The sequence below is a fragment of the Somniosus microcephalus genome, chromosome 6 (assembly GCF_052327205.1).
Source record: "Somniosus microcephalus isolate GS21.2 chromosome 6, FLI_Smic_1.0, whole genome shotgun sequence".
Taxonomy (NCBI): domain Eukaryota; kingdom Metazoa; phylum Chordata; class Chondrichthyes; order Squaliformes; family Somniosidae; genus Somniosus; species Somniosus microcephalus.
In genome coordinates, this window is record NC_140992.1 from 245740157 (window position 1) to 245763674 (window position 23518).

At 42.9% G+C, this 23518-nt stretch overlaps 1 protein-coding gene across 1 annotated transcript in view; it reads right to left on the reverse strand.

Annotated features, from left to right (window-relative positions):
• Positions 1-256: 256 nt before the first annotated feature.
• The window catches only part of tmem231 (transmembrane protein 231), a 64410-nt gene continuing 41148 nt past the window's right edge, over positions 257-23518 (reverse strand). Inside the window, exons 4-7 of the mRNA XM_085991711.1 lie at positions 8950-9093; positions 6438-6519; positions 6215-6320; positions 257-1543 (exon numbers count right to left, since the gene is read on the reverse strand). Coding sequence (XP_085847837.1) covers positions 1381-1543; positions 6215-6320; positions 6438-6519; positions 8950-9093 — 495 coding nt within the window. The 3' untranslated portion in view covers positions 257-1380. The remainder of the gene's footprint in view (positions 1544-6214; positions 6321-6437; positions 6520-8949; positions 9094-23518) is intronic.

Consider the following 23518-nt stretch of genomic DNA (forward strand, 5'->3'; position numbering starts at 1 on the left):
AACCTCCCAACACTACCAAACCACATGACTCTCCCACTACCGGGTACTGCTCTATGCTTCCTATCTGTAATCTGGAACATCTTCCTACGTATCTGGGCTTTAAAAGCCAAGAGAGAAAATTGATTGCGTAGCGAAACAAACATTATCAGAATCTAGATGAAGAATTACACACCTGAAATGTCAATAACCGGTCTTTTGTCTTTACTGACTGCTGTGTACTTACAGCATTTTCTGTTTTAATTTCAGATTTCCAGCATTTGCAGTTTAATTTTAAGTTTTATTGTATAATAAAAACAAAATTTGATTTGTAAATCAGTGGTCTTGTACATTACAGGTTATAAAATAGCACATCCTCTGACTCTGCTAATAAGGAGTATATATATATATTTATTATTATATATATATATATATATATATATTATAGTATGTGCGCAAACTCTAATTCAGGTAGCTATACAATAAAAGTTGTAACAACTTTCCAAGGAGACCATTTAAATGCAAGTTTTTTTTGATGACGCCCAATTCAATAAGCATTACCAATCTATTATTGGGTCATTATGTTTATGATTCTACTTCAGTGCTGAATTCTAACTATCATGGGCTTGTATTGAAAGTTTGATGTTCTTTGATAGAATAATTAAAAGTTTTATCATTTTTCCCAATGGAAATCCATCAACTTTATGTCTGACGAAAGGTAATCGACCTGAAACGTTAACTCTGTTTCTCTCTCCACAGATGCTGCCTGACCTGCTGAGCATTTCCAGCATTTTCTGTTATTTCAGATTTCCTGCATCTGCAGTATTTTGCTTTTGTATAACTTTATGCAGATACTGTCTAGTGAATACCTCATAAATATGGTGCTTTATTACTGAAACAAAGTGGAACTATATCAGTGTAAATCAATTTATGAATTGATGTTGTTCACCATCATTGTTCTGTGTAAGGCATGAATAACTTCCAACCATAGATGCATTTAAGGGAAGATAGGTATATACATAACAGAGAAAGGTATAGAAGTATATGTTGATAGGGTGTGATGAAGTAAGACTCGTGTGGAGCATCAGCACCAGCATAGACCTGTTGGGCCTGTTTCTGTGCTGTAAAATTCTATGAAGATTGTTTTAGACCTTAATATAGTTTTTGCTGGGGGAAAGGTTGTGATTAGAACCCTTCCTATAGCTGTATTTAACCCTTAGTTCACACAGGTATGCAAGCAATACAGATTAAAGTTTGCACTTCAGGCAACCTGCAATATGTAGCAGTAAATCACATTTAAGGATCAAATACTGATACAATGACTTGCCTTCTTAAATATTTGATTGCTCCTGTGCATTTGTAGTGGGATCAGCAACTTCTTACGAACTGTCCTCTTGTAATCAGTTACGATTGGTGCTGCTTATATGGCGGTACCATTACAGCAGGTAACACATGATTTTGAAAGACAAATAGCTTGATTCTCTCAAAGACCCACAAGAAGATGACAAGAATGCTGACATACTGGATCCAAGCGATCTTAATCATCTCCCAGAAACCAGGTCGATAAGTAAAAACACAATTAAGGAACAGAAACAACCAAAAGGAAATAAATGCACAATACATTAGTAAGAGGTTAACCATGTATAAGCATTCCAACAGACTTGTTATTCACTCGTACTGAGCAGAATCAATGATCTAAGATTTAGAATTCACATTCACGCTACACGACTAAATTTCAAATATAGTTAGATGCTCAGTAGTCTTGATAGTAACAGAGATTACATTAGTAACAAGAAATATCGACTCTTATGGATTATGATGATCTAAAATGGACCATAAATTTGATTAATGACCCATTAACTCCAATGAGTGCATAGCTTGGCTGGCAATAAAGCAAAAAACAATTCTAAACCCATGAATGATCACAGCCATGTTTAACATGAATGTCTCAAAAAAGGGCAGGATTGGATTTTAAATATTCCTGGATATAAGGTGTTCAGGAAAGATAGAGAGGGAAAGAAAGGAGGTGGGGTGGCAGTATTGGTTAAGGAGAATGTTACAGTGCTGGAGAGAGAGGATGTCCTGGAGGGGTCAAGGACAGAATCTATTTGGTTAGAGTTAAGAAATAATAGAGGTGCCACCAACTAGTGGGAAAGATAGAGGAGCAAATTTGCAGGGAAATTACAGAGAGGTGCAAGTACAATAGAGTAGTGATAATGGGGGACTTCAATTATCCTAATGTAGACTGGGATAGTAATAGTGTAAAGGGCAGAGAGGGGGAAGAATTTCTGAAGTGTGTTCTGGAGAACTTTCTTGATCAGTACGTTTCTGGCCCAACGAGGAAGGAGGCATTGCTGGATCTGGTTCTGGGGAATGAGGTGGGTCAAGTGGAGCAAGTGTCAGTAGGGGAACAGTGATCATAGTATCATAAGGTTTAGATTAGCCACAGAAAAGGACAGGGAGCAATCTAGAGTAAAAATACTTAACTGGAGGAAGGCAAATTTCAGTGGGTGGAGAACGTATCTGGCCCAGGTAAATTGGAATCCAAGATTGGCAGGCAAAACTGTAATCGAACAATGGGCTGCCTTTAAAGAGGAGATGGTTCGGGTATAGTCGAGGTACATTCCCACAAGGGGGAAAGGTAGGGCAACTAAAGCCAGAGCTCCCTGAATGATGAAAGAGATAGAGAGCAAGATGAAGCAGAAAAAGAGCACATATGACAGATGTCAAGTTGAGAATACAAGTGAGAACCAGGCTGAATATAGAAGGTTCAGAGGGGAAGTGAAAAAGAAAATAAGAGGAGCAAAGAGAGGAGAATAGATTGGCAGCTAACATATAAAAGGGAATTCAAAAGTCTTCTATAGGCATATAAATAGTAAACGGGTAGTAAGAGGAGAGGTGGGGCCAAAAAGGAGACCTACGCATGAAGGCAGAGGGCATGGTTGAGGTACTAAATGAGTACTTTGCATTTGTCTTCACCAAGGAAGAAGATGCTGCCAAAGTCACAGTGTAAGAGGGGGTAGTGGAGATACTGGATGAGATAAAAAATTGATAAAGGAGGTACTAGAAAGGTTGGCTGTACTTAAAGTTGCTAAGTTACCAGGGCCAGATGGGATGCATCCTAGGATTCTGAGGGAAGTTAAGGAGGAAATCACAGAGGTACTGGCCATAATCTTCCTTAGATACGGGGGTGGTGCCAGAGGACTGAAGAATTGCAAATGTTACACCCTTGTTCAAAAAAGGGTGTAAGGATAAACCCAGCAACTGCAGGCCAGTCAATTTAACCTCGGTGGTGGGGAAGCTTTTAGAAACGATAATCAGGGACAAAGTTAACAGTCACTTGGACAAGTGAGGATTAATTAAGGAAAGCCAGCATGGATTTGTTAAAGGCAAATCGTATTTAACTAACTTAATCCGGTTTTTTGATGAGGTAACGGAGAGGGTTGATGAGGGCAATGCAGTTGACATGGTGTACATGGACTTTCAAAAGGCGTTTGATAAAGTGCCACATAATAGGCTTGCCAGCAAAGTTGAAGCCCATGAACTAAAAAGGAAAGTGGTAGCATGGATACGAAACTGGCTAAGTGACAGGAAACAGAGAGTAGTGGTGAACGGTTGTTTTTTGGACTGGAGGAAGGTATACAGTGGTGTACGCCATGGATCGGTGCTAGGACCACTGCTTTTCTTGACATATAGTAATGACTTGGACTTGGGTGTACAGGGCACAATTTCAAAATTTGCTGATGACACAAAACTTGGGAAGTATAGTGAACAGCGAGGAGGATAGTGATAGACTTCAAGAAGACACAGACAGGCTGGTGAAATGGGTGGATATGTGGCAGATGAAATTTAACGCAGAAAAGTGCGACGTGATACATGTTGGTAGGAAGAATGAAGAGAGGAAATATAAACTAAAGGGTACAATCCTAAAGGGGTTGCACGAACAGAGACCAGGGCTATATGTGCACAAATCGTTGAAGGTGGCAGGGCAGGTTGAGAAAGCGGTTAAAAAAGCATACGGGATCCTGGGCTTCATAAATAGAGGTATAGAGTACAAAAGTACATATGATGAACCTTTACAAAACACTGGTCTGACCTCAACTGGAGTATTGTGTTCAATTCTGGGCACCGCACTTTAGGAAGGATGTGAAGGCCTTAGAGAGGGTGCAGAAAATATTTACGAGAATGGTTCCAGGGATGAGGGACTTCAGTTACGTGGATAAACCGGAGAAGCTGGGGTTGTTCTCCTTAAAGCAGAAGGTTGAGAGGAGATTTGATAGAGGTGTTCAAAATCATGAGGGGTCTAGACAGAGTCGATAAAGAGAGACTGTTCCCGTTGGCGGAAGGGTCGAGAACCAGAGGACACAGATTTAAGGTGATTGGCAAAAGAACCAAAGGCAACATGAGGGAAAACTTTTTTACTCAGCGAGTGGTTAGGATCTGGAATGCACTGCCTGAAAGGGTGGTGAAGGCAGACTCAATCATGGTTTTCAAAAGGAAATTGGATAAGTACCTGAAGGAAAAGAATTTGCAGGGCTACGGGAAAAGGGGCAGAGGAACGGGACTCGCTGAATTGCTCTTGCAGAGAGCTGGCACAGGCTCAACAGGCCGAATGGCCTCCTTCTGTGCTGCAACCATTCTATGACAAACATCCTAATTGATGATAATTAAGAGATTTACTTCATAATCCTGGGACAAGATTTCCTCTGGTTGCTATGTATTAGCCAAATCGGAAACATGGCTACGTTCACTATTTTGGTGAGATCGTAAAACATCCCAAAAAGAATGGTTTATGACTTTGCTAGAAATTGCAATCAAAGGAAATTTTCCTGCTATGTTTATAATGTCACTAACATATAAAGCTTGCCCCATTCTTCTTTATGTATGAACATCTGGCATGCGAGGGTGGGTGAGCATTATGTGTAATGAAATTGTAAACTTGTTGATAAGCCTGGTGACTCTGTCTTGATGAATGGTCTACACCCAAACATCAACAAGTCTTTCCTCCTTACAGCTGTTGGCAGATGGCTCTTTCCAATTAGTAGAAAAAAAATTGAGCTACAGGAAGCCATCTACATTTATATAAAAAGCAAATGAATGGTGCCCATAGGTACAAAGTTAATTCAACAAAAGGCCAAGGAGGTAGCCTTGGTTCCACTAACAATTTTGGGAATGAGCTTGTGCTATCAGAGTTAACCTGCAGATTGGATATCAGCAGGATGAAGAATCTTGATAGCAACACTCGTAGGAACAGGTATTGGTTATTCAGCCCTTCGAGCCTGCTCCGCCATTCAATAAGATATTAGCTGATCTGTACCTCAACTCCATTTATCTGCCTTAACTACATATCGCTTGATACCACTACATATCGCTTGATACCCTTAACAAAAATCTATCACTATCAGTATTGAAAACTACAACTGTTCCAGCATCCACAGCCTTTTACGGAGAGAATTCTAGATTCCTACTACCCTTTGTGCAAAAAAGTGCTTCCTGCTTTCCCTCCTAAATGGCCTAGCCCTAATTTCAAGATCATGTCCCCTCATTCTCGATTTCCCCCACCAGAGGAAATATTTTCTCTGTATCTACCCTATCGAATGCTTTTCACGTTTCAAACCACTCCATCAGATCACCCCTCAATATTCTATACAAAAGGGAATACAAGTTTATGCAACCTGCCCTCATAATTCAACCCTCTAAGCCACGGTATCATTCTGGTGAATCTACGCTGTACCCCCTCCAAGGTGACTGTGTCCTTCCTGAAGTGCGGTGCCCAAAACTGAATGCAGTACTTCAGATGGTGTCTGACCAAGGCTCTATACAACAAGCTGCCCCACCTCTGGAAACTGCAGATGGTTGTTACAACAAATATTACGACAATGTTTTGACAGATTTTTTTGCCTCCCCCAGGAGATTACATGGTTGCGGGAGGGTGAAGGAAGGGGGTAGGAAGTGTCTAGTTATGCTGGTCCAGCCATTCTGAATGTGGGGCAGGCTTGATGAACCAGCTGGTCTTTTCCTGCCGGTCATTTTTGTAAATTCTTTGCATGCTAATAAACCAGATAATCTGGCATCCAGTGCAATTTCATAAAGGAAAAATATTGCCACTATAATGTAATCGTTTGAACTTCAACACTGAATTTTAAATGACAGTTTCATTCAAAATAATATATCAGTTCTCAGGGTTTGTAAACACTTCCAAATCTGTAGACATTATTTTGAATTTAAAAAAGGATATGTGATAATTTCCATAGGATATCTGATGACAGCATTAATAACAAATGGAGCATCAGCAGCTCTTCCTGCTCTCCACACAGGATACTGATTGGTAAAAATTGTTGTTACTAAAACACAAAGACATAGTTAGTGTCCAAATTAGATTCAGAGGGGAAAAAGCAATTCTAAGATGAGCATTTATATTGGTATATCAATGCACAATGTTAGTGTAATGAAAATCTCACCATTTCTATCTTGATATGATGCAATGATATCTGCCAGGTCAAAGGCACTTGCAAATGGACTGCCATCATTAACTATTGAAACCTGTGGAATAAAAGTGATATCTATATAAAACGGAGTTATTTGTCCATCTATCATAAACACATGACTTGTCTATAGTAATAATATCTGATTGGTCACCAGCTCAGTCTTTCCTGGGTTTCCCTACTCCAGAGCATTACAGGCTCCAGAGTTGACATTTATTCATTTAATCCTCTTGAATTTTTTTTTGAAGGTTTCTGTTGAATGTTTATTTAATTTTCCAACAGTCTGCCACTGATGCTTATTTATTGATTTAATGTTTTCCAGACTAAGTGTTGATATTTATCTAACTAATATATATTTAAAAAGCTAGAGGTTCTGGCATTTAATATATTTAATTATTCCTACTTCTGCTCTGCACTACACTGTGCTCCGTTTGTGCTCTCCACTTGCCTTGTGTGTGCACGCATCTGTAATCTCCTTTCGGTCACTGGGCCCTGTGCACTTGGCTCGCTCACTAACCCCCCTTGAGCTGTCTACACACGCACAAGATCACAAGGTAAATATGAATGAGTGAGGTACTTTGGTCCATCGTAGATTATTAATCAACAAGGAACATACAATATCTCAATCATAGCATCCGGCTCTTTCTTAAATGATTCTAGGGTTTTTGACTCCACTATTCACATGGAACTCATTCCAATATTAACCACTCTTTGTTTGAAGAAGAACTTCTTCATATCAGTCTTTGCTAGTTTGACCTTGCATCCTTATCCTACTGCCCTGGTGTAGTTTGAAGTAATTTTTTCTGATTTAATTTTTCTGTAACTGTTTACCATCCATATACAGGAAACTTTCGTTTAACCAGAGGTTAAAAGTCCGGAAAGCTCTATCTACCGGCAAAATTCAGGAGCCGTTTTCTATACGTTTTTTTACTTCTCGTTGCTTTTTTTTTCCCAGTCAGGCTCTGCAAGGTTTGCAGCTAAGCAACAGCTTCAGCTAGAGACGCTTGCAGCTGCAGCTGACTGTTTTGAAGCTGTTGCTAAGCAACAGGGTTTGTTGATTCACACGGAGCTGAAAAGCTCTGTATGTTTGAACATTAGGGCTGGATTATACGGCAGTTTTGATCTAACGGCACCAGCTCGGTCCCGTCAGTGCCGGATACCAGAAAGTTTCCTGTACCTCTATAATGTCCCCCTCAGTCGCTCTTTGCAAAGCTGAAAAGCCCATGTTTCTCAAGTTTTTCTTCATAACAGTATCCTTGGGCACTAGGGTTCAGATTTGTGGTGATTTTCTGCACTAGATCACAAAGATAAATACAGATAAGGAAGCCATTTGGCCCATCTAAACTCATCCTGTCGAAGAATCCTACAATAACCCCATATCACACCATCCAACTACCTCTAGAATAACTGCAAACTTTTGCCGCTGCCTATTGTTACAGTTGAATGGAGCTGAATTTAAGTGCGCCTGCCCGGCGTAAAAAGGGCATCAGCGGCCTGAAAATGTTGGGTGGATCATTTAGTGCCCCATTTACGCTGGTGCTCCAACCGCCGCTATCCCGGGTAGGGTCCTGAGATGAGCACCTGGGAGGTTACTTGTAATATGCAAATCTGGGTCCTATGAGATATATAGGGCCCTGATTATAATTTTGAGATACTCATGGGTGGAGCGTGTGCCATGCACGTCCTGCCCATTCTACCAGCGTTAAGTGGCTTAAACAGTGATCAGCGAATGACTATTCGGTCCATCATGCCTGTGCCGGCTCTTTAAAAGAGCTATCCATTAGTCCCACTCCCCCACTCTTTCCCCATAGCCCTTACACGGACCAAATATTTTATATAATTCTATTTATATGGGGCCAGGAGTGGACCCACAAAAAAACTCCAACCCGTTGCTTGCCCTTTCAAGGCCCGCGCCCCCACCCCGGGATCGCATCTCGAACTCCCAGTTCTGATTGTCAGCTGGCTCTGCATAGAATTATACCGATTTCCTGCTCTCGCCAACTGGCAAGCTGCCTTGGAGCGTCAGTTTGGCGCTTGCAGCTCGCCGACAACATGTAAATCAAGGCTGGGCCTCAAAATGGCTTGGGCCTCACAGCTGTAACAACGGACGGACAAACTTCACCCATCAACATCCCATTGTACACCTCAAGTTAAAATCACCCCCGCTGAATGTTCAATGCGCCATGTCCAAGTATGGCCTTCTTCATGTGGAATTCAGTGATGAAGTAAATACGACTTAGTAAAATATTTTTTAAACTGCGGAGGTGGCACACTGTTTATGCAGACACACGAATGAAACAAGTGAATAGTTTCAGATGTCGCCACTTTCGATTGGAACAGACAATTTTGAAGTTTAGTCACAAATTTGGAAAATAATTTTTAAATTATCATGGTGATAGTTTAGTGTTCACAAACAGCTTCAAAACATAAAACCCTTATTCCTAGCAAAGCATAAAACTTTTTTTTTTTTTAAAGGGGATACACTTACATTGTAGCGTGTGTCAAGTCCTCTGTGTCTAAGTGGCTCTCGTTGATGTAGCTTTAAGTCACCATTCACAGTAAGCTGAGACCCAGGTATGGAGGATGAGAAGTAGACATATGCCATACTCTGCATTATGAATGTAGACATTCTCTGCAAACAACATCATGAAATATTAAGCTAATAGCATATCTCTCGTGATGCTGCTTAGTGAGTTAGTGTTTTTGGGGGGATGGGGGGGGGGGGGGAGAGGGAGGGGGAGGGCAGGGTAAGTGCTGCACATTTCCACTGTAAGGTTTTGGAAATAAGTTTCTACAAGATGTATTCAGGACAGAGAAGCAAAGTTGTTTTTATTGGTTTCATCGTGTTTTCCTTATCCACTGTAGACAGATGGATAGATAAAGAAATTAGGTCCCCTCCTGTATTATAGTTACCTAAATAAATACATCTGGGAATGTAACATGGAGGAAAGGACAACTCAGGGATGAAGGGGCAGCTTGGGGAAAAGGGGATACGGAGGTGGCTCAGGACCATGTGGGTGTAGAATTCTTTTGGCTAGTTAGGGTGTAGGGAGTAGGAGCAAAGTGGTTATGCATTCACAGATAAAAACAGAAAATGCTGGAAATACTCAGCAGGTCCGGCAGCATCTGTGGAGAGAGAAACAGCGTTAACGTTTCAGGTTGATGACCCTTCGTCAGAACTGGAAAAAGTTAGAGATGTAACAGATTTTTAAGCAAGTGTAAGGGCAGGGAAAGGGAGGAGGGGAGGAAGGAACAAAAGGGAAGGTCTGTGATAGGATGGAAGGCAGGAGAGATTAAGAGACAAAAGAGATGATGGTGCAAGGCAAGAAGAAATGGTAATGGGACAAGTTAAGAAACAAAAGATGACTCTAGATGAAGTGTAAATGGCAATGGCAGAATAATCGACAGCCGCCATGTGAGAGAGAGGAAAAAAAATAGAGGCAGAGGTTTCTCTTGCTTAAAAAGCTGTTACATCTCCAACTTTTTCCAGTCATTGACCTGAAACGTTAACTCTTTCTCTCTCCACAAATGCTGCCTGACCTGCTAAGTATTTCCAGTATTTTGTGTTTTTATTTCAGATTTCCAGCATCCGCAGTATTTTTCTTTTGTATTGGCTATGCATTCAGTTGTTAAGAGTGAATACTGGGGCATATGGGGCTCTAGGCATCTAAGCCTGGGCCTGCATCGTGGAGGTTAAAAGCCAAACCAGAGCAGATTTCCTGAGGCAATGGTGAGTTCAAAGAAACTGTTTTTGGAACAGTAAATAAACACATGACTACTTTAATAATAAATATAAACGGGCAGAATTTGTTCAGTCGACTGGCACACTCCCACTGAAACTCGCTTTGTCTGGGACTTCTCCAACTTCAGTGGGACCCAGCACAAGGTTGGAAACTGGTATCCCCAGTGACATGAGGCATACCAGCCTCCAGAAGTTCACACATTAAGGGGAGGGATCCAGGCCAGGACACCCCTCACCACAAAGAAAAAAAGGTTTGGTAACTACTTTTTTTTTTTTTTTTAACGGAACGACTCCTGCGAACGACCGGAAGCTGCGCAGAAGCGTACTGCGCACGGCAGCAATTGGAAGCATGATGCTTCTGCTTTTTTTTTTTTTTTTTAAAACGATCACGCTAACCAGCTCGCTCCCATCCCGGCTTTTTCACCAGCTCGCTCCCGTCCCGGCTTTTTCACCAGCTCGCTCCCGTCCCGGCTTTTTCACCAGCTCGCTCCCGTCCCGGCTTTTTCACCAGCTCGCTCCCGTCCCGGCTTTTTCACCAGCTCGCTCCCGTCCCGGCTTTTTCACCAGCTCGCTCCCGTCCCGGCTTTTTCACCAGCTCGCTCCCGTCCCGGCTTTTTCACCAGCTCGCTCCCGTCCCGGCTTTTTCTCCAGCTCGCTCCCGTCCCGGCTTTTTCACCAGCTCGCTCCCGTCCCGGCTTTTTCACCAGCTCGCTCCCGTCCCGGCTTTTTCACCAGCTCGCTCCCGTCCCGGCTTTTTCACCAACTCGCTCCCGTCCCGGCTTTTTCACCAACTCGCTCCCGTCCCGGCTTTTTCACCAGCTCGCTCCCTTCCCGGCTTTTTCACCAGCTCGCTCCCTTCCCGGCTTTTTCACCAGCTCGTTCCCTTCCCGGCTTTTTCACCAGCTCGCTCCCTTCCCGGCTTTTTCACCAGCTCACTCCCGTCCCGGCTTTTTCACCAACTCGCTCCCGTCCCGGCTTTTTCACCAACTCACTCCCTTCCCAGCTTTTCCAACTCGCTCCCTTCCCGGCTTTTTCACTAACTCACTCCCTTCCCAGCTTTTCCACCAGCTCGCGCCCTTCCCAGCTTTTCCACCAGCTCACTCCCTTCCCAACTTTTTCACCAGCTCGCTCCCTTCCCGGCTTTTAAAAAAAAAATTTAACGAACCCGCTCCCGCGATGAACCGACAGCACACTTGCACAGACCGCGCCTGGTTCGTTGGCAGCAGTCGCGTCCTTTTTTAATGTTTTAGCATCACCCCCTTATAAAGAAGGCCAGTAAATAGGAGGGGAGATGGATCGGTGTGATGGGGCACCCTCCCCCAAATGGTGGCAGGCACTTCAGTTTTCAGCAGCGCAGGGCTGGCAGATGCTCGAGATGTGCAGGCACCCGTAGGCCCCATGCAAATTAGGTGCCTTCCACTGACCCTGCATACTCTGGCATGGCCAGTGCTGGAGGGCACCAGCAGGCATGATCCTGGTCTAACCACTGGGATCGGCAGCCCTGTTGGAAATGTTGGAGAGCTAAGAGCTAATAATCAAACTGAACTATGTAACTATAACTGGTCATGAAGCAACAGGCTGTCTAAAGATAACAGGAGAATAGTGAGGTGCCGGAGAGTTTTTTTTCTTTTCCAGACATCTGATCATCATCACAAGGAATAGCTGTGCAAGGAGATACTGACTGGAGCGACATCAACCAAGAGTGATTAATGTCTAACTTTAATGATTAGTGCCATGATTAACTAAACATAAGCAGAGATCAATTAACCATAGTATAGAATGGATGTCTGTTACAATTTAGGTAAATAAGCTGTCTTTGGGAGGGTCCGAGAACAAATAAATCATGACGTCTTATCTGTGAAATATACCTTTGAAGTAGGTAACAAGGATGTACAAGAAGGATGCTTTTCCAGGGTTAGTTGGGGAACTGATGCAAAATAAACCCATAGCTACACTTTGTACGGTATGGACTGATCATCTATGTTGCATGAATAAAGTCTGTTCCATAGACTCAAACTGTGTCGTGAACATAAGTATAAAATGACTGTTAAAAAATAAAGTGAGGTGAACAAATAATAAAAACAAATTAAATTGCCTGTACAGCAATATGCACAGCATTTGAAGCAAAACAGGGGAACTGAAGGCAATAATTCGTAGGGAGGAGCCAGACGTAGTAGGGAAAACTGAACATGGCTACATAAAGAACAGGACTGGCAGTTAAACATTTCAGGATATAATGCATTTAGAAAGGGTAGGGAAGGAAGATGAGGGCTGGGGTAGTTGTACTTAGGGTTGCAAAATTCTGGGAATTTTTAAAAGAGGAAACTTTCCATGGGAATTTTCGGGAATTTATGGGAATTTTGAGCTTTTTTGCACACTGATGGTTTTTGTCTCTGACCCTTATATTATCTTTGTCGTCAAAATAGACATACTGTTCCATACAAATAAAAACAGGCTTTCAAAACTTTATTTAGGTTATAATTTTGAACTTTATTGAACCCCCACAAAAAAGACCCATCTAAAATAAAATAAAAAGAGCGTCAGCTTATTTAGCCTGTAATTTGTCCTTATTTTGTCCCTTTGAGTCTTCTACTCATGAGTCTTCTGAGTCTTCTACTCATCATTGCTCCTCCTGATTCTCTGGCTCTGACGTGTCCATTTCCTCCTCTGTGTCAGTGTCTAGCTGTGTGGTGGACACTTCTGTATCTGGCTCAATAAGTTGTAGGTTCGCCCGGATAGCCACCAGTTTCTCCACTCTCTTGTTAGTCAGTCTGTTGCACACCTTTGTATGCGTATTCCCAAAAAGTGACCAGTTTCGTTCAGAGGCCGCTGATGAAGGTGGGATTTGGAGTATCACCGATGCTATGGGTGACAGGGCCTCAGATGCACAAAGTCCCTTCCACCAGGTATGTGCACTGATATGCTTGCATGATTCCCATATCCCATCCCCATTCCAAAGACCTTGCTTGGTAGAGAACTTTGCCAGACCTTTGCCCACATCCAGATTGAGATGGTGTGAGAGGGTAGAAATCACACTGTAAGCGCTGTTGATCTGTTCTCCAGAAAGTATTGGTCTCCCAACATGCTTTGGGTCCAGCATGTATGCTGCAGCATGAATCGGCTTGACGCAAAATTCTTGACGCGTCTGTATGAATTGAACAATTGCCTTCTCCTCTGCTTTGAGCAGCAGGGATGTGGGTAGGGCAATGCTGATTTGTTCTTTTAAATCAGTAAAAAGCCTGAGAACATCTGACAAGACAGCGTCATCTCCTTCAATCTGAGCAATTGCAGATGCTACTGGTGAGAGTAGTTTAAGGCTGCTAACCACTCTCTCCCAAAACACATCATCCAGCAGTATTTTCTTGATGGTGGTTTCCATATCCCCAGACTGGGATATTGCCATTTCTTGCAGCGACTCCTTACCCTCCAGAAGGCTGTTGTACATTATGACAACACCACCCCATCTAGTGTTGTTGGGCAGCTTCAGTGTGGTGTTCTTGGTCATTTGCTTGGAGTTGTAGGTTGCTGCAACTACCTGTTTTCCCCTGACATACTTAACAACTTGCTTGGCTCTCTTGTACAGTGCTTCCATGGTTCTCAAACCCATGATGTCCTTGAGGAGCAGGTAAAGCCCCAATAGACGTAATATGAGGGTAGGCCTCCTCCACTTGAGCCCAAGCAGCCTTCATATTCGCAGCATTGTCAGTAACTACTGCAAAGACCTTTTGTGATCCAAGATCGTTGATGACCGCTTTCAGCTCATCAGCAATGTATGTGCCTGTGTGTCTGTTGTCCTTTGTGTCTGTGCTCTTGAAGAACACTGGGAGAGGAGTGGAGACGATGTAGTTTATGATGCCCTCCCCTCGTACATTTGACCACCCATCTGAGATAACTGCAACACAGTCTGCCATCGCTATCGTTTCTTTGAGCTTTCCTTGGACTCTGTTATACTCAGCCTCCAGCAAATAAGTAGACAAAGCATGTCTGGTGGGAGGACAGTATGCAGGGCGAATAACATTGAAAAATCTCTTCCAGTACACATTGACTGTGAGCATGAGGGGTGAGCCTGTTGCATATACAGCTCGAGCAAGGCACTCATCTGCATTCTTCTGGCTATGGTTATCCATTGTATCAAAGAACCTTCCAAGTGGGCCAGGAGTTGCTGATGATAAGGAGCCTGATGCTGAATGAGAACCATCATCTTCTTGAATGGAAGCAGAGGAACTCTGGGCTGACTGCTGTGAGCTTTGAGTGAAGTTGTTGCATTTGGATAAATGCTGCTGCATCTTTGTGGCATTCTTTACATATGGCTTTCTACAGTGTTTCCATCTTTAATGCCTGGGGTAAAATGCTTCCACACATCCGACGGTAAATGTAGCATTGTTCTATGCAGAGAAATAAAGGGCATTCATCTCTTGTGTCGAACTGCGGTCGATCAGCACGATTGCAACAGGGTGAGTACATTTTTGCTGATGCTCCATGTGATGGAAGCATGACCTGTACACACACGACACTACATCACCAATAGTATATTATTTTGTATATTTTAAATTGAAGGACAACAGAGTTCAACAAGTAACTGGTTTATTTGGTATAAAGTCTGATTTACTTACTGCATCATCACAACATCAGCAGAAAACAAAATGACTTCCCTCAGGACCCCTAACCTGGATCTTAAAATAACTATAGCTGTCTTACAGATGCCTGCAGGCCAATCACAATTCGATATGCAAATATTACAAATAGAGGGAGCTAATCGCTCATCCACTCATCCAACCAATCAGGACACATTTGTTCACAGTCACACACAAAACTTGTAATTATTAAAACAAGCCAAGTAAGAAGATAAACATATATTGATTAAGAAATTCCTTAAAATTACTAACAGAGATGGAATCTTAATTATTAAGAGAGGACCTGTGGAAAAAAAAAATACCAAAAAAACAATATTATGCTAGCATGTGCTTTTTTGGGCAAAATTCCCAAAATTCCCAAGCTAAACTTCCCGTGGAAAATTTCCGGAAATTTACCGGAAACTTTCCACCCCTTTGCAACCCTAGTTGTACTAATTAGAGACAACATAATGGCAATAGGAAAAAGGGACATACCGAACATTAAGATAGAAACAGAATCCATATAGATTGAGACGAAGGATAAGGGATCGATCATGTTAATAGGAGTATTCTACAGACCACCTAATAGTGGAAGAAGAAATATATAGGCAAATCTATGAAATGTGTAAAAAAAAAAATGAATGAATGGGAGACTTCAACTACTCCCAAATAAACTGGCAAAAGGTAGGGAAAAAGGAATGGAGTTGGAACAGTGTGATCAGGACTCCTTTCTTACCCAGTATGTAAGAAGCCCAAGAGATGAATCACTGTTGGATCTAGTAATGGGAAATGAACCAGAGCAGATAAAAGTAACCGTAAGGGAACATCTAGGCAATAGCGACCATAACATAATAAGGTTTCAAATAATGATTGAGAAAGGCATATGTAAGACAAAGACCAAAGTAATAGATTATTTTTTGAATTTTTTGATGAAGTAACGGAGGATTGATGAAGGGAATGCAATGGATGTTGTCTACATGGATTTTCAGAAGGCGTTTGACAAAGTACCACATAGAAGGCTGGTTAGCAAAATTGAGGCTCATGGAATAGGTGGGTCAGTGGCAGCTTGGATAAGGAATTGGCTTAAGGACAGAAAACAGCGAGTTGTGGTAAATGGCTGTTTTTCAGACTGTGGTGTTCCCCAAGGGTCAGTGCTGGGGCCACTGCTTAAGTGACCTGGATATTGGAATACAGCGTAGAATTTCTAAATTTGCCAATGACACCAAACTTGGGGGTGGGGGGGGAGTGGTGGCAAGCAGTGAGGATAATACCAATCTACTCCAACAGGACATAGACAGGCTAGCAGAATGGGCAGACAAGTGGCTGATGGAATTTAATACAGAGAAGTGTGAGCTGATGCATTTTGGCAGAAGGAACAGAGAGCGGCAATATACACTTAATGGCACAGTTTTAAAGTGCGTGCAGGGACAGAGGGACCTGGGAGTTAATGTGCATAGGTCCCAGAAAGTGGCAGGATATATTGAGAGTGGTTAGCAAAGCATATGGGATCTTGGGCTTCATAAATAGAGGTACTGAGTACAAAAGTATAGAAGTTATGCTGAACCTTTATAAAGCGCTGGCTAGGCCACAACTGGAGTATTGCGTCCAGTTCTGGTCACCACACTTTAGGAAGGATATGAAGGCACTTGAGGGGGTGAAGAGGAGATTTACCAGAATGGTTCCGGGGATGGGGGATCTTAGCTGCAAGGACAGGTTGGAGAAGCTGGATTTGTTTTCATTAGGGCAAAGGAGGTTGAGGGGTAATTTGATAGAGGTGTACAAGATTATGACAGGTTTGGATAGGCTAGACGAGGAAAGGCTGTTCCCACTAGTTGATGGTTCAAGGACTAGGGGACACAGATTTAAGGTTTTGGCCAAGAGATACAGGGGGAATGTGAGGAAAAACTTTTTTATGCAGCGAGTGGTGATGACCTGGAACTCGCTGCCAACGGAAGTGGTCATGGTGTGGACGAAGGAGCAGCGCTCCGAAAGCTTGTGATTTCAAATAAAACTGTTGGACTATAACCTGGTGTTGTGTGACTTCTTACAACGGAAGTGGTGGAAGCGGAGACACTCAACCTTTTCAAGGGGAGACTGGATAGGTACTTGAGGGAAATAAACTTGCAGGGCTATGGGGATAGAGTGGGGGAATGGAACTGACTGGACTGCTCTACAGAGAGCCGGCACAGACTTGATGGACCGAATGGCCTCCTTCTGTGCTGTTATGACTCTATGACTGATTAGAAAAAAAGCTAATTTTATGGAGATGAAAATGGAACTAGGGAAGATAAACTGGAAAGAAAATGGCAGACAAAGGATAGAATAGCAGTGGGAAATATATAAAACGGTGATCAAGCGTGTTCAGGAGAAATATATGCCTCTAAAAAACCAAGAACAAACTAGCCAATAATGAAACACCATGGATGAATAAAGAGATATGGGTAACATTGAAGCTAAATAAAAAGGCATACACAAAGTACATGATAATAAAGAGGATGACAAAAGGGTTAGGAAAGTTAAAAAAAATTAGAAAAGCAAAGCAGAACTATGAAATTAAATAATCAAGAAATATAAAAAGAAATAGTAAAGTTTTTTATAGACACATAAATAACAAAAGAAAGATCACGATAGGGATTGGACCACTAAGGGATGCACAAGCTAAACTCATAGGCAATGACAGCAAAATGGCAGAAATATTAAGTAATTACTTTGCCTCAGTATTTACCAGGGAGGCTAACAAGGTGGGCATGACATTAGAAGAGATCAAAAAAGATATAAAGACATTCAAGATAGAAAGGGGAGGGGATAATTGATAAACTAATCAAATAAAATAAATTGTTTTCCTTAGAGCAGAGAAGGCTGAGGGGGGACCTGATTGAGGTGTACAAAATTATGAGGGGCATAGATAGGGTAGATAGAAAGGAACTTTTCCCCTTAGTAGAGGGGTCAATAACGAGGGGGCATAGTTTCAAGGTAAGGGGCAGGAGGTTTAGAGGGGATTTGAGGAAAAACTTTTTCACCCAGAGGGTGATTGGATTCTGGAACTCTCTGCCTGAAAGGGTGGTAGAGGCAGGAACCCTCACAACATTCAAGAAGCATTTAGATGAGCACTTGAAACGCCATAGCATACAAGGCTAGGGACCAAGTGCTGGAAAATGGAATTAGAATAGACAGGGCTTGATGGCTGGCGCGGACACGATGGGCCGAAGGGCCTCTTTCTGTGCTGTATAACTCTATGACTCTATAATCAAACTTAAGGAGGATAAAACCCCTGGTCCTGATGGATTGGTTTTGTGCATATTATAACAAGTTAGGGAAGATATAGAAGAGGCAATATTACATATATAAAACAATTCATTAGAACAGGGAATAGTGCCAGAAGACGGGCGGACAGCTAATGTTATTGCTATATTTAAAAGGGGAGATAGAACACGTCCATGCTATATTTAAAAAGGGAGATAGAACACGTCCAGAGAACTATAGAACAATAAGCTGAATTAACTACAGGCATGAATTCAAATGGGAGGGTATGCCATGGTAGCCATTACTGAGACATGGCTGCAAGACAGTCAGGATTGGGAACTAATACCAGGTTATTAGGTCTACAGGACAGGATAGGGAAACTGGCAGAGGGGGAGGAGTAGCCTTAACGATTAAGGATGAAATCACTTCAATGATAAGAGATGATTTAAAGAGAGCTAAGCAGCCAATGGAGACCTTATGGGTTGAATTAAGAAATAGGAAAGGATCGAAGACTGTAGTGGGAGTTATGTATAAGCCCCCTGGTACCAGCTCTGAAGTGCTAGATTGTATAAATGCAGAGATTAGAGAAGCGTGTAACAAAGGCAGAGTGGTTTTAATGGGGGATTTTGACTTTCATATAGATTGGGAAAAGCAGACTAGCACCTGTCAGAAAGGTAGTGAATTTCTTGAGTGTGTCCAGTATAGTTTTCTACAACAATGTGTCCTAGAGGCAACAAGGGGGCTAGCCATATTAGATTTAGTAATGAGTAATGACCAGATTTAGTTAACAGCCTAACTGTACGTTAACATTTATCCAATAACATGATCGAGTTCAACGTAGTGTTTGAAAGGGAGAAACGCGTTAACAGCTACTAAAATTCTAGACTTTGGTGAGGCCGAATTCAACGGGATGAGGCAGAGACTGCCCACAGTAAACTGGGCAAATCTGTTAATGGGTAAAACAACAGAAGATCAATGGGAGGTGTTCAAAAAAGAATTTAATGTGATTCACACCAGTTTATACCAGAGGGGCAAGAGCTCTACTTACCAAAAACAACTAAAGAGGTCAGGGACAGCATAAAACTAAAGGAAAGGGCATACAAAAATGCAAAAAATAGCACAGATCCTGGCGAATGGGAAAGATACAAAGAACAGAAAAGGGTCACAAAACAGATAGTAAGAGCTACAAAAAGGGAGTATGAAAAGAAAATTGCAAGGGATATCAAAATAAATACAAATAATTTTTAGTTACATTAGGGAAAAGAGGATGATCAGGAGCAATGTTGGTCCCTTAAAAACTGAAAGTGGTGATACTGTCAATGAGAATGGGGAAATGACGGACATGTTGAATAATTAGTTTGCATCAGTATTTACAGTAGAAGATAGCATGCCGGAAATCCCAAAGAAACGAATACTGAATTAGGGACAAGGACTCAATAAAATTAAGTGCAAGTAAAGTAACAGTAATGAAGAAAATAATGGCACTAAAGAGTGGCAAATCCCCAGGGCCAGATGGTTTCCATCCCAGGATTTTAAAGGAAGTAGGTGAGCACACTGCAATGCCCTAACTATAATCTTCCAAAGTTGTCTTGATTCAGGAACCGTCCCTTTAGATTGGAAAATTGCGCATGTCACTCTTTTTTTAAGAATGGCGTGAGAGGGAAACTAGGCAATAATAAACCAGTTAGCCTAACATCTGTTGTCAGGAAATTGCTAGAGTCTATAATTAAGGATAAGGTGACTGAACACCTCAAATTTTCAGTTGATCTGAGAGAGCCTGCATGGATTTGTGAAAGGTAGGTCATGCCTGACAAACCTGATAGAATTTTTCTGAAGAGGTGACTAAAGTAGGACAGGGGATGTTATTTATATGGACTTCCAGAAGGCATTTGGTAAAGCCCCACATAAGAGACTTATCTAAGGTAGAAGCCCATGGAATTGAGGGCAAATTATTGACCTGGTTAGGAAACTGGCTGAGCGGCAGGAAACAGAGTTGGGATAAAGGATAGGTATTCTAATTAGCAGAATGTGACTAGTGGTGTCCCGCAATTATTCACAATATTTATTAACGACTTAGATGATGGCATAGCAAGTCATATATCCAAATTTGCTGATGGCACAAAGATAGGCGGCATTGTAGGCAATGTAGATGAAAGCATAAAATTACAAAGGGATATTGATAGATTAAGTGAATGGGCAAAACTGTGGCAAATGGATTTCAACGCAAGCAAATGTGAGGTCATCCACTTTGGACCTAAAAAGGATAGAACAGGGTACTTTCTAAATGGTGAAAAGCTAAAAACAGTGGATGTCCAAAGAGACTTGTGGGTTCAGGTAAATAGATCATTAAAATGTCATGAACAGTTACAGAAAATAATTTTTTTAAAAGGCTAATGGAATGCTGGCCTTTATATTGAGAGGACTAGAGTACATGGGGGTAGAAGTTATGCTGCAGCTACATAAAACCCTGGTTATACCACACCTGGAGTATTGTGAGCAGTTCTGGGCACCACACCTTAGGAAGGATATATTGGCCTTGGAGGGAGTGCAGCGTATGTTTACCAGAATGATACCCGGACTTCAAGGGTTAAGTTACGAGGAGAGATTACACAAATTAGGGTTGTGTTCCCTAGAATTTTGAAGGTTAAGGGGTGATCTGATCTAAGTTTTCAGGATATTAAGGGGAACAGACATGGTAGAAAGAAACTATTTCCGCTGGTTGGGGATTCTAGGACTAGGGAGCATAGTCTAAAAATTAGAGCCAGACCTTTCAGGAGTGAAATTAGGAAACACTTCTACACACAAAGGGTAATAGAAGATTGGAACTCTCTTCCGCAAATGGCAATTGATGCTAGATCAATTGTTAATTTTAAATCTGAGATTGATAGCTTTTTGTTAACCAAAGATATTAAGGGATATATCGAGTTAGATTGCAGATCAGCCATAATCTCATTGAATGGCAGAACAGGCTCAAGGGGCTGAATGGCCTACTCCCATTCATTTGTTCCTGGTTCCTAACGTCAGTGGTGGAAATAACAGAATCTTTACTCAAACATGTAAGAGAAAAACATCTAGAAGCTGAAAATATAATAAAGAGTAGTCAACACAGATGTCAAAAGGGAAGGTCATGTTTGACCAACCTTATTGAATACTTTGAGGAAGTGACAGAAAGAGTAGGCACGGGTAATGCAGATGATGTAATATATTTGGATTTTAAAAGCCCTTCGATAAGGTACCACATAGACTCATGACCAAGGTCAGATCATGTGGACTCACGGGTCAGGAAGCAGAATGGATAGCAAGCTGGATACAAAACAGACAGTAGGGGTTAATCCCACCTTTTGCCAGCTAATCAGACTGGCAAAAGGTGGGAAGTGGTCTTCCACAGGGATCGGTGCCAGGACCACTGTTGTTCACAATTTACATTAACGATTTGGAATTGGATGTACAATTTCAAAATTTGCGGACGACACCAAATTTCTGTTTGGGGGGGGGGGGTGGGGGGAGAGTGGTAATCAATACAAAGAAAGAATGCGACAAAATACAAGCAGACATTAATAACATTCCAGAATGTGTGTTTATTTGGCAAAGGAATTTCAATATAGGTAAGTGTGAGGTGGTGCATTTTGGTAGGAAGAATAAGGAGCCCACACACTGCTTGGATATTAAGGGGGGAAAATTTGGTTGGTTACGTCACCCATTAGCGCCTAAAGAGGTCGAGAAGTGGGGTGCTAACCAACTAGCGCCCGGGCGCAGCGAACCTTGCGCCTCTTCCCAAATTGAGCGGACATTTAGCGCCGGCGCTAAACCGTTGCACCCGCTCACCGGCACACGCAGATCATGACGTCATTTCAGTGTGCAACGCCCTTGGGGCGCCCCGGACCGGAAATTCAGTGGCGCCCCCCTCCGTTCCGCCTGGCGCTAACAAGGACAGGTTACCTGGAGCGTTTCCCAGTCGCTGTCAGGCTGGGGGGGTGCTATTTAAAGGGAACTCTTCCTGGATTATTAGTGGTAGCCATTTTTGGACCACAACTTCTTTGAGAGAGAGAGAAAGAGTCATTTCTGCAGTGAGCCAGCGCTGGCTGAGGAACTTTAGCCTTCTGAACATAACATTGCAGTTGGTAAGCTTCTCAACCGGCATGACTTTCAGTGCGCACTTACTATGGGGGCTGCATTGGATGGGAACGTCGTCCTTCTCAATCATATTGACAGGGCACAGAGACGCAGGGATAGAGTGGCAGGCATGGCCAGACGGAGGAGGGCCTACAGACGTCGGCACATGAGACCTTACGCTGCCAGGGTTTTCCGGCAACAGTTTTCTTATATCAACATGTCGGAGGAGCAGTGTTTCCGAAGGCTGCGCTTCAGTAAGGAGGTGGTCACTGAGCTCTGCCACCTGCTTCAGCCAGATCTGCAGCCTCAACTAAGGTGCAGGACATCTCTGTCGGTGGCTGTGAGGATCACTGTGGCTCTAAACTTCTATGTCAGCGGCTCCTTTCAGGCCGCTACTGGGGACATTGCCAACATCTCACAGTTCGCGGTGCATTGCTGCATCCGTCAAGTGACTAATGCCCTCTTTAAAAGGAGACGGCAGTACATCTCCTTCCCAATTACCCCGGACAAGCAGCGAGAGCGAGCAGAGGGCTTCGCAAGGATAGCGGGCTTCCCCATGGTGCAGGGCGCCATTGACTGCACGCATGTGGCTTTGCGGGCGCCTCTAGAGAATGCGGAGGATTTCTGCAACCGAAAGTGGTTCCATTCTTTGAATATGCAGCTGGTCTGTGACCACCGACAGCTGATACTCGCTGTCAATGCCCACTTTCCAGACAGCAGCCACGACGCCTTCATCCTGCGCCAGACTTCTGTGGCAGACCTTTGAGGCCCCGGCTCACCCAGGAGGCTGGCTTCTCGGGGACAAGGGCTATCCTCTGTGCCCCTGGCTGATGACCCCGCTCCGTTCGCCCAGCACCCCTGCTTAAGAACATTACAATGAGAGCCATCAAGCAACCAGGAACATCACTGAGCACACAATCGGCGTGCTGAAGCAACGGTTCCGCTGTCTGCACCATTCCGGAGGAGCCCTTCAGTACTCACCTGAGCGAGTCTCCCACTTCGTGGTTGTGTGTTGCATGCTGCATAACCTGGCAATCCTCAGGACCCAGCCAATGCCCCCAGACATTGAAGCACCAGCAGAGGAGGAGCACCAAGACGGGAGGGAGGCACAAACTGCAAGGGCCGTCCGTCAGAGGCTTATAGCAAGTTGCTTCTAGGCCCCTCTCAGGGAATGCTTGCTGCCATTCCAAGAACATGAATGGAACCGTTCTGCTACCCCTAAGCCGGTCAAGGCAAAAATTTGTGCAAAGAACAGACATGGACATTGTGAATAAATAAACTTCTTTATTTAACAAAATGTGTATCCTTCCCGCATAACAAAGCAATGGAAACAAACAGCAAAACAA